Below are 12,094 nucleotides of genomic sequence, written 5' to 3'. Positions count from 1 at the left end.
TCACCTGCTAAATGAAGTCTTTATGAAGGTTTCCTACGCAAGATTTGAGAAGCTTTTTCAACCGAAGAACAAATATAGCGGCGACGTCAAACGAAATATGAAAAGACATTTTGTTACAGCGTTATATTCAATCCTCTCTAGTGTAAAATAACCTCAATCATTTTCCGAAAGAATGTTACGTAATTTATGGACGAATGACAACAGGCGACGTTATAAAAATAGCAGCCAATTTAAAAGATTTTTTTTAAAAGTAAGGCTTTTGCCATTTGTTTTAAGCTTCTTTTATTTCGATTTGCAAATAACTTAGGTCCTCATTTTTTCCCCTTAAACCTTTATTTAGCCCATCCATATTTCGTGGGCGAAATGCACATAAAAAATCCATTTCATAAATATGTTTTTACGACTGAGGTCAAAAGTGACAAAAAATAGACGATTTGCATTTGCCTTCGGCATAGCTTCATAAAGGAGATTGCGTTTTACAACTTTTTTTTGTATTAATAAATTTCGAAGTGAGCTACTGTATTCATAGTTTGAGATTTTTTTCTCAGTACTTTCGCTCCCGACTTACGTGGATGTAGCCATTCATAATGGAGGGCATACACAATTTTCCAAGGTCGAAATACATCAAAGGCCAGGAGGGCAGTTGGCATAGCGCAAGTCAACCAAAATAAGCAAAAAAAAAAAAAAACTGCAGTTCTTTTGTAAGATTAGCTATGAATACAATATAAACAAGCAAGTTTAAGTGAAAAATATTTCGCTTTTTAATAGCAAAAACAAAGAAAACATTTTAACTAAGTAGTTTCAAACTTCTTGCACAAGGATGCAGTTATTTTATATTCTGCGTAATTCCACATATCCCCACCCTATCGGCGTTGATTTACAATTTGAGAGTGAACGTCAATATAAAAATATTGAAAACTATAAAAATAAATTTAGTTTTGCATTTTAAAAACATCACCGCGGTAACTTGAATACTTTTTTTTTTGCTGGTAAAAATTGAGTGAATTGGACTGGGAAAAAAATAATTACCCCCCCCCTTTGAATTAATGATATTTTTAGTTCAAAGCAAAATCAAGATTAATATAAAAATAGTAGAAATAGTTTCTTATGATCAGGGAGAGGCTTATGTTCTTTCTTCCTGGTGTAAAATTTTTTCTGAAAGGTCATACCGCCTTGGCATAATATTTCGTCCTTGATCTTGTTGTCTGAATGAGCACAAAAAAGCACCAAAGTTTTGTGCTTATTTGGAGAGCAAATCGATGAGAGATTTTCCAATAGCCGTGCCTGCATCGTATACTTTCGTCAACATAAACTTTATTCCAATTCTAAATTTAAACTCAATTACAAAATGTTGACAAGTGTAATTTAAGTGTTCATTTGAAAATCCTATTCAATGCATTTTCATTTTTCGATCGGTTATATAGATTTCTAAATGCAATATTATAGTATAGCTGGGGCAGGTTTACAGGGGGTTCGTGAAATTGTTAATACCCCCCCCCAGCAATAATCACCAAGGAATCCCAAGTTAAATGCAATTATGAAATTGCATTTTTAGCATTTAACTTGCATTTAGCATTTAACTACTAACAAATTCTGCACCCAAATTGCACGCACCAAATTCTATCGCCTCCACACGCAACAACATAAACTGTATTTTTGATGTTGCTGTAATTTTGATGATGTTGTCGTACTGCCTCCCCCCCCCCTCACATAAAGCAACACAAATTCCTATGAAATATTCCAAATTTACGATAACAGCGTAATCCATTGACTGGCTGGAAAGCACACGTCTCTTAACCGTGTGTTTTCCGGATAGCTTGTCTGTTTTCCAGACGGAAATATTTAAAGTTTATATTTGGGGAACTACTTTCAAGTGAATGATCCTGTAAATATTCCGCACGTTCTAGACGAGATTCGAACCCGGATTTTTTTTTTTTCCCCAGTGCGTGTCTCTGATTACACTGTGGAGGCAAGAAAAATGTCATCACGAACAGAATATCTGATAGTCAAGATTTTACTGCATAACAGAGATAGTGTTATCCAATTAAGGCACAAAACAGGTAATTCTTCATTTGTTGAGTGTTTTGGAATCAGATACCACTGTTACTGTAACGTGAGATCAGACACGAGATCCTCACAAAAAGGTATAAATTCCTATCAACGTGTTCCAGATAAATTTTATACAGTATTCATTCATTTTCGAAAACAAATAAAACTTACTACTTTATCCTGTTATCAAAGTCTGTTTGAAAGCCTTTACGTGAGATAAAACATCGCGCTAAATTTAAGATAAAGGCAACGTAATTCAGATATGACACATTGATATAATGTACTAAATAATTTCAGCGCATGTTTATGCAACATAAAGAACTGATGACACAGCTATTTGTCATAACAAATATAAAAACAAGTAAGGAGATCGTGTACAATGATTAAGGGTGCTTCGTAATCGCATTTTTGTATAATGACGTCATTCATTATTACAGCAATTCAACCTACTGCCATTTTCAGCACATGCACTTGTAGACAATTGTATTTCACCTTATTACCCACACCATGGTCCAATCACAGCGAAAGATGAAAACATTGTTGATAGACAACAGAATTGTAATAGTCATTTTTTGAACGTCGATATTTCCGTTGATTTGGAGAGAACCCTCATTATGTATGTGGCAAACTTATTCAAACAAATCTGCCATGTAGGAGATACTTTTCCAAAAATCAAATTTTATTAAAGTCTAACCCCCGATTATGCACTCGAGACTTAAATTTGTGTAATTTTCTACTTTTACGAATAGTCGGATCGAAATCAAAATTAAATCGATTCAACAAATTTATTTAGAATATTGCATTTCACACTACATTCAACGCACCCACAATAACTTCAGTACGGACGGACAAAACAACTCATGGCGCAAATCCATTTTGCGAAATGAAGAAGAGAATGGCTAACATTTGGAGAGCAACGCATCTGTAGATCATTGCACGCTATAATATTTTAAAGATCTTTTGGGTAACAAATTATTGAACTTACGAGCACTTCTAGAAAGAAGTGAGCATCATAAAAAACGCATACCTTTTCCTAAGGATTCCATTTCTTATGCCAATGTCATCTTTGAGCATTTCTTCAGTTAACTGCAACAGAAGATCCCCATCCACCCGACTGTTGGTAAACTCGCCGATGTGTTGAGAGAACCCAATCTACAAAAAGAATAAAACTTAAATGCAAATCGACTTTCAGAAAATTTTAAAATAAACAGAAAAAAACGATACTTAAAACAAAAATCATCAGAAACTATAAAACTTTAGTTTTATATCCAAAGTTATTTTCATGGAATGATCTCCATATTAACCAAATGATATTTTTAATCTTTTATTAATGATTATCTGTCACGTTCCAGTACCATATACCAGATTTTTAAATGAACTCCGATCATTCAAAAGGCACCTTGATTTACCTCATTTCTCACCCAAAACTTCAAACTGTTTCCATCCCTTGTTCTTTGACTGTTTCATGCGCTTGTTAGTATCTGCTGCAATCATCTGATGTATACTGTTATTTTAATGTAGTAAAATAGTATTAATGCATTATTATTTAATGTATTATCGGTTTCTTTATGGAAAACAGAAAAAGATTATTATTAAAATAGTAGGATTGTCTTCCTATCCTTGTTGGGTTCACTTCGCAAATCGTCACCTTTATTCCCTGGCTAAACACTCCAAAAGACATGTTATGCTGACATTTAAATATATTTTATTCTTAAACTACCACTGTAATTCTCTATCATAAATTCCATTTGCTACTTTCTTCGCTAGAAGAAAGTAGCAAATGGAATTTATGATAGACTTTTCAATCGAAGACTTTTTTTCAATAGGAAGACTTTTCAATCGAAGGTGCGTTAGTCAGTCTCATACGGTAATAGAAAGGTTTTCCCCTCTACGAAACACAAGATAGGCAGTCCAACCAGAAGAGTATATTCAATGAAGAGACAAAATATGCTGGCCTTAGTTGTCTCTACACTAATTCTAAACAATCCGAATCAACTTTCTTCATCGGTGATAGTTTATCTGTTCTTATCTGTTTATCCCTTTGTAAGTCTTCATGACAACAGTACTGACGTTCGCTCCTGGACTCGACAACTTTTTATGACTAACAGTAATGTCATTATTCATCAACGGTCGATGCATGACCAAATAATTTCAGAACACTAAACAAAAGCATGGAACCTACTTCATTGACTGAGTAAGTAACTCCAAGCGTTCTTATACATGATTTAAGCCAGACTGGTTGGCCGAGTGGATAACGTATCCGTTTTCCACCCCAATATGCTTTGGGTCAGAATTCTACAGTAACATGTCAGCCTGAGCATTTTCGATGTTTGTTCTCTTATAGCAGAAGAACCAGATCATCTAACTTTAGTCCACCTGGGGTGCTAATATTTATATCCTTTTGTAGATGGAATCCATATATGATAAAAAAACACCAAAATATTAATCATACGAACAGCCCAAAATAAATAAACCCATTGCTCTTAATTTAAACCCAAAATTCATACTCGTTGCCTTCCTAATGTTTATCAAATTCTTGAGTCAACCGTATTAAATATTTCCAAAATCTATTCTTACTACTTGAGGAGCACTCGCTGCAGCTCAGTCGGTATCGATGACTAGGGAAAATCCTGGATTTGAATTTCGTCTAAGTCGCGATAAACTTATTAGGGATTTTTAATCGAATGCGAGTCTCATACGGACGTGGTAAGATTTTGGCTTCAGAACTTGCGGTTTTTCATCTTGCAAAACAAGCAAGTGGGCAGAACACGTGCAACTAATAAACATACTCGTATAATAGTGTCATAGTCTTAATTACTTCGGCCGTTATCCCGAATTACTGTACCTTTTGAAATGATTGCGATTTATTTCCACTGACTAAATCAAAGCTGCTGTTACCAATTACGACTTTCTGAGTTTATTTTTCTTAATAGGTTGCATTAAATGACAATCCCGTAAACTAAACTGTACAGAATCACTGAAACAAGCTACGAGGCCAATGCAACCTGACTGATGATTTCGTATTCTTAGATCGGTATTATGTAGGATGGTATCCGAGGGTATGGGAGAAAAAAAAAAAACTTGTGATAAGTGAATTTAACATTTTTTACAATCTCACCCAAGAAAGGATGCAGGGCGATTTTTAATACAATGTGTGCAATTTAACAGCGCCACCCACCACGAAAGCTATAGAACATTAATACTGCAAATGGGCTAAAAGATTAGTGGAAAAAAAAAAAGTCAACTAATCCTTAATGCAATTTGTTATAACTACTGAATAAATTTCTCATTTTTAATCTTACTATTTGAATCTGTCACTTATTCAGAAGTCAGCATGTTAATCTTGTCTAGGGAAGCAATTCGCAAGCTTTTCTGATGGATGAGGACAATATTGAAATATTCGAGGTGCGACACGAATCTACATAAATACGAGAAAAACAAGTAATCGCAACATTTCTGTGTCTTAGCGATGCCTCCAATCATTGACTGCGAGTGAAGATGGCAGAAGTAATAATATGGCATGTACAAGGTGACGTCACTTTATGAGAGCAAATGTAATGTTTAGGTGAAGTGAGAAAATAACACTGTTGGGCGATGTAGACATGTCCATAAACCAGTACATTCGAGACCGCGGTACGGTACGAAAGCTATGTTCTGAAATGGAAGCACTTCCTCGCGGAACTGTTGTTTGATGAAAGAAGAATGCCAAAAGAATCCCAGTAAGAACTGAACGTGATCCCTGCCTAAGATCAACACCACCTTCGTATCCGAATGTTATTTCGGCATGCTGTTTTGCAGGGTGACGGAACAAGTGATTGTATCATACTAAAAGGCATTATATCATTATCTGTATAAGTTGCTCATTCAGCACGCATCATCTGTGATTCAAACTGCGCTCGCAAGCGGAGGCAATTGTTGGACACTGTCCATTATGCTGCATGCGCTGTTAAGAAGCCAGACATCGAAACCTGTTAGGAAAGGAGTACTTGCCCGATCCCCCCACCACCAACAGTACAGTAGCAGCATGTTCCGATACACGATTTGTTATTCAGTTTTATGTGGGTTTAAATGAATCATATACTACAAACTTGTAACGCCAACTCATTGCATCATTAAAGTAGATAAATCATTATTTTGGCAAAGACATTCATTCTTCTTAAACATATACAGATCCCTTAAATTCCTATGCACACGCCACTGATGTGTCTATTCCACTTCATAACGTAGAATACTCATCGCTTAAGTAATTCGGCAATGACTTCAATAAATATTTGCATATGTAGTACGTAACAGAACTGCAAATACGGTACTTGGTATGATTTAATCACGTGCACTTGTATGTTTAAATGGAGAGTTGCTAAAATAATGAGCACATTAAAGTGAGAATTACAACCAACAAAAAAAAAAAAAAAAAAATCCGATTAAGTATCGTTGGCTCTACAACAGACATTAACATCTTCCGTATTATGTACTCAAATCATATACTGAGATTAAAATAACGTTAAAGAATGCTATTGTCTTATCGAATACGCTAAGCGATATCGTTCTTCTGTCTTTAAAACAGTCTCCATTTCTCAACTGTATAAGTCATCATTATCAGCTACTAAACTTCGTCGTATTTCCTGGTCGGAAGTCTACATACCTGTTTGACCCACTCTCTAACATCCTCCACCGTCCATAGCGGCACTTGTTGGGACAATTTGTGAGGCACCTCTTCCCCGATTAGCTGCAGGGCTTGAGCTGCATATTTGGAGGCAATTGCGTTAGGAGAACTGGCAACTTTTCGGAGGGCTTCAACGGCCCCTATCTCGTGGAAAATCTGCAAATATTAACACGATGATTAAAGTAAATAAACAATATTTTTATTTAAAATACTTTTTTTTTTGGTTTCGTATTTTATTAGACAGTAAGTTAATTTCTTTCCGGTTTGATCAGTCTGCTCTTATTCGTGTCAAGGAGGGGATTTAATGAATTACTGTGTCGAATATTTACTATTTGAGGTTGCGTGATTGTCCCTGAATTTTATTGAATATCAGTTACGAAATTATAATCGTGAAAGTCAATGACATTATCTGCTGTCTTACCGGTTTATAAAAAAAAAGCTGTTAACTTTAACTGTTAAGTTTTAAATCTTATTTTAACTTTTAAAAATATGGATACGAAATGCTCATTACTACATTTCCTTTTTTAGTTTTTAACCTTGTTCTTTAACATGCATAATCAGTTATATTTCAGAATGATAATAGCAAAGCCTATCAAATTCACAATGTTAAAATGTTGGCTTTTTATCAATTGGCAGCTTATATCCGATTATTTATTTATTCTACTGAATAATAACCAAACGACTATGTCATAGACTGTGAAGAATCGAGTTTTGAAGCTTTTAATTAGAAACCACTAACAAGAAGGACGCAACCGATCAATTGAGCCCTTTACCTATATAATATCTCAAGACTGTTCTGTAGACTAAACAGATGAAGTCGTTCTTGTGTCACGTATTTGTGGGATACTTCGAGTTCGAAAGTGTAACGGGCACTTCTCAAATATATACCAGCTTAGAAATTAGTGCACAAAAGGCATGTGAACTGAGATGAACAGTTAAGAAAAATACGCATCAAACAAATACTAATTTCAGAATAATCAAGTCTCTCGTTTAAGGAAATATCGGTTTCATATTCAGTGAAATATGGCGGATTTTCGGAGTAAATGGATCCAATACTTGCTATCTGGTTATAGACCAAAATAGTAACTTTGATTTCTTTTTTTATTATCTACGAAAGTTTTCAGTTAATGCAGTTGTTATATTTTCAAGAGAAAGGAGGAGTATTTTCTTACTGTGTTACAATTTCGACTACTGCACAGTTTGCAAGCTGTGTAGAGGGGAGGACTAAAAGTTCTTTATAATGTTCATTATTAAACACAATGAAATGATGTTGGAAGACGGTTTGACTCATAGTTTTAACGATATAGTATATTTATTAAAAATTTACAACGAAATAAGAGTTACCACTGTTATTCTACTTTTAGGAGCTCCCCCCCCCCGTTTTTTGCGTTAAATCAACCGTTACGTTTAGGTTAGTCTCTATTCAACTGAATCTTATTCTTTATCTAATCACCCACCTGAGTATTTCCTTGTTTCTTTTTGATGCCTGCTTCCATAGCAAAGTGGAACGCTGCTAAGCTTCGGGCCTCTTCTCTCTTGCTGTCCAACACTGGAACAAGTCGTAGTAACCAATTTTTGGATTGTCCGTGAACATGGTCGACTGTACTCTTGGCGAATTCCTCTGGGTCATGACTTGTAACAAATGGCTCCACTAGATCCAAAGTTCCTGACTTGAGCACTGCGGCTTCGATCTCCTTATTTGCTACCAAGGCAGAAATAGCTAAACAGGCATAATACTTGATGTGATCGTCGTTGTGGAAAGCCAACGGAAATAACCACACTGGAACTTTGTGTTTTATCATTGCTTGTTGATTCTCTGGCCCTCCGTACAAAGACACATTAGCCAGAGCTGTGGCACAGTGCCGAAGAGTTTCCACATCCGTTGTCCGGCAATCGAACAAGATGGCTTTAAGACCACCCATCCTGATGACGTCACTACAAGTGGCTTCTGAGTGCTTAAAGAGGTGTTCCAAGATTCCTGTCCCAACACGCGAATGAAGAACGGAATTCTTCGTGCTGCACGAACAAGCCACATTCACAACTTGTTCGAGACCATTTTCAACTACATAAGCTCTGTTCTCGGTGGACATGCATTGCTCTAGCAGCTGCACACTGTTAAACTGAAGGTCAGCATTTTCTGAGGTGCAAGAATCCATTACGATATCAAGTCCTCCGTTGTTTCTTAAAATGCTGCATAAACTAGACCCAAGATCGTGTCCAAACGTTGGAACAGCCCACGCTTTATGCATCATTTCGTTCATGGTTGTGAGAAGCGTTGCAGACTCTTCACCTGTTGCTTCCTTTAGACTTTCAACACAAGTGGCCATCCTACTTCCGAATCGTTGAATGGCTTTCTCAACTTCTACCGTTGCCGAAGGCGAACAGTTCAGGATGTGCAAATCTTCCTCGAGTCCTTGAGTAATCGCCAACTTCTGGTTGGTTGGAAGAGCGAGAGGATCCCTTCCTGAACACTGCATTGAAAATGGCATACCTAGGGAAGAAGACATATTTCCAAACTCTACTTGGTGCATATTTTGACTGGAAAGTGAAGATTTAGTAATTCCTTTCGTAGTAAATGTAACCTTAGCCGAAGAAGTGCTGGACATGTTTTTCTCCTGCTGCACCATTCCTTGGGAAAACATATGCCTCTCTTCTTGCTTAGCCATTGCGACTTTCTCAGCAGTAAAGTCCTCAGTCGCCATTTTCATCGAAGCAGCCATCGCTGTCCGTTGCTGCTGTTGTATCGTGTCTCCTGTTTTAAGTTGCTTCTGATCCTGACGGACGGCAGCTATTTTCTCTGCAGAAAACCCCTCGCTTTCTAGTTTTTGTTTCATGGCCGCAGTTGCACTCTTCTCTTCGTAGCTCATATCGCCTGCTTGCATGCGTTTCAGCTCTTGATTGCTAGCTGCCATCTTTTCTGCGGTGAAATTGTCAGTACTCACTTTAACCTTTGACGACGAAGTCATTCTCTTCTGCTCGAACTTCAGCTCCTGCGGAGATGATTCACGCACCTCCACTTCCTCATTCAGAGGATCGTCAACAGAAAAGCCACGCTGTGTCATCATCTTCAGGCGGGAGTCATTAGTACTACTGCTGCTACTAGAACTCGTGAGGCTAACACTACGGCTGAAGTTCCGATTTTCGTGGAAAAGATCATTCTGCTTCTGCATTTGCTGTTGCTGCTGTTGTTGTTGTTGCTGCTGCTGCTGTTGTTGTTGTTTCATCTCCTGGCTGGACATGGACTGAAGGATCTGAGCTTTCTTGCTGAGCAGAGAGCTCGTACTCGAAGATGTAGAACATGCGGAACTTTTAAGCATCTGGGATGAGGTCAGCTTTTCAGTGCTTGAACTGAATGCAGAAGTAGTGGTCATCGAAGACGAGCTGTTCATCTTGTTCAACAAGGACTTCTTGTTGAAGCTCTCCACCACGGATGAAAGTTCCCCGTTGGCCGACATTACTTTTTGTTCGTTGGAGTCTGCTGGGAAGTCAGACATCTGAAACAGAAAACAATTCAATTAAAATTTGCAGTTAGTCCTGTAAGATAGAACAATTGAAATTATAAAACTAAATGATTGTCCTGCTACTACACGGCATACCGAAGCCTTAACAGGTAACCTGCAATGTTAGACTTGTATGCATTATAACTATTCTCCACACAAGACGAAAACGAATCTGTACTTTGCAAGTTAATAAAACAGGAAAAAATAGTGGTAATGTAATGAAATGAAAAGATAAATTGGCCCAGGTATATTTTAGTTGGAATCCTGCCTAAAATGTCCATTAGCTGCAGCGCGTGATTAAAGCAAGTGAGCGCTAAAACACAATTTCTGAAATGTATTTAGTTGATTTCTTAACAGAGCCCCCGTAGCTCAGTCAGTATAGACGAAGCCCTTTGATCGGAAAGACCTGGGTTCGATTCCCGTCCATGACGAGAGGAACCTTTACCTGGTCTCTTTCGACTAAAGGTGAGTTAGCCGGTCTCATACGAAGGTAGGTGGTTTGTCGTCCCCCACAACAGGCAAACGGCCTCGTGAACACACATGGATTACAATCATGAATACGTCCCTGCCATATGCCGGTCCCGATCCCGGATAAAGGGAAGTTGGGGAAAGCAATGTTGAACTACGCTGTAAAAATCTCACCAGGAATACTGTGTAGGCAATGCCTACAAAGTCACCTTCGGTCGGAAACGACTGAAAGGGAAGATCAGATAAAAACACAACCAGCTGAAATGGAGCCGTTCTAGGAAAGATTCAGTACTGGAATTTACTAATTCAGTCTAATGTGCATTTTTCTAACTGCACAGAGTGCTGCGAGGTTCTTGAAAAAGAAAATAGTTGTAATAAGTTGTAATTCTTCAATCTACACATGCAATTTTGAACTAAATTGTGGTTATGTTTTTAGGAAGGAAGATAACATTCCATATCTCAGCCCTCTCACAAAGAAAATAAGTATTCGCTGTTAGGAACTGTACATTATTCATTCGCGTTTGCGTGCAGTATTCAGCATTAATGTGTAACTTTGCATTCTTTTATATAAAAATCTTGGATGTTTGCGACTTACTCATTTTAAGAAAAATGAAAGTATTTTTGCTAAGTCGAAAGTGTTAGTTGAAACATATGTTGTCTAACATCCATTTCAAACTAAGCAACATAAATAAAGTTCTCATACCGACCAGGTTTAATGTAACACACGAGTTACTCCCCCCACTAGCGGAGGGATTAAAGATGTCAAGAGGACGAAATTTACTTCATAAAGGCCGACTATTTCAAACGCAGTTCTTTGAAATACTCCGCTATATTGATGAACTCGTTATAAGCCGAAGTATGTAAACTGATATCCGAGCATCCAGTTTCGCGTAAGCACATTTTTTCATTTACTCCTTTTGTTGGTCCAATAGAAGAATTTCTATCGCGTTTAATAAGATGTCCACATAGTATTCGTATCGCAGAATTCAAGAAACGAAACGTAACCTTCCGTTTTGTTTCTGTTTCTTGATTTGAGCCAAAGAAAGGCTATTATATCAAAACACATATTCGTATCAACGACCAGTTAAATAATTACATTTTGTACTTACCTGTAGGAAGTTTTCTCCATTTATACGAATAGTTACATTCCTAGTTCCACAGATGTTGCCAGGAAGCCAACAAACCACCGGATGCAAGGTAAGCAAACATGTCCGCTCCGACTGCGCTTTCTCTTTTTCGCACAAAAATATTCTCGCACGGTACAATGCCCAATTATCATTCGCTATTTATGTCAAAAGGACTTCCTGAAGCCTCTAGCTGTGTCGTGTTTGTCATAACACTGCTTTATAGCGGAAGTTCTAACCTCACTTTGAAGTTGTTCACATTTCCGTACTAAACGCAAATATTTAGGAGT

The 12,094-nt window shown here is 37.3% G+C and overlaps 1 protein-coding gene across 4 annotated transcripts in view; it reads right to left on the bottom strand.

The window, feature by feature from the left end:
- Sarm (sterile alpha and armadillo motif) overlaps positions 1–12,094 on the bottom strand; it is a 184,398-nt gene that overhangs the window by 42,740 nt on the left and 129,564 nt on the right. For all 4 annotated transcript variants that reach the window (XM_090391659.1, XM_090391662.1, XM_090391663.1 and 1 more), the window contains exons 2-4: positions 8,170–10,206; positions 6,692–6,868; positions 3,077–3,201 (exon numbers count right to left, since the gene is read on the bottom strand). In XM_090391659.1, the coding sequence (XP_090247785.1) occupies positions 3,077–3,201; positions 6,692–6,868; positions 8,170–10,206 (2,339 nt within the window). The remainder of the gene's footprint in view (positions 1–3,076; positions 3,202–6,691; positions 6,869–8,169; positions 10,207–12,094) is intronic.

This window comes from Typopeltis vanoorti, chromosome 4, assembly GCF_054136105.1.
Source record: "Typopeltis vanoorti isolate ZY-2024b chromosome 4, IOZ_Tvanoo_1.0, whole genome shotgun sequence".
Lineage (NCBI taxonomy): Eukaryota > Metazoa > Arthropoda > Arachnida > Uropygi > Thelyphonidae > Typopeltis > Typopeltis vanoorti.
This window is presented reverse-complemented; position numbering and strand designations above follow the sequence as displayed.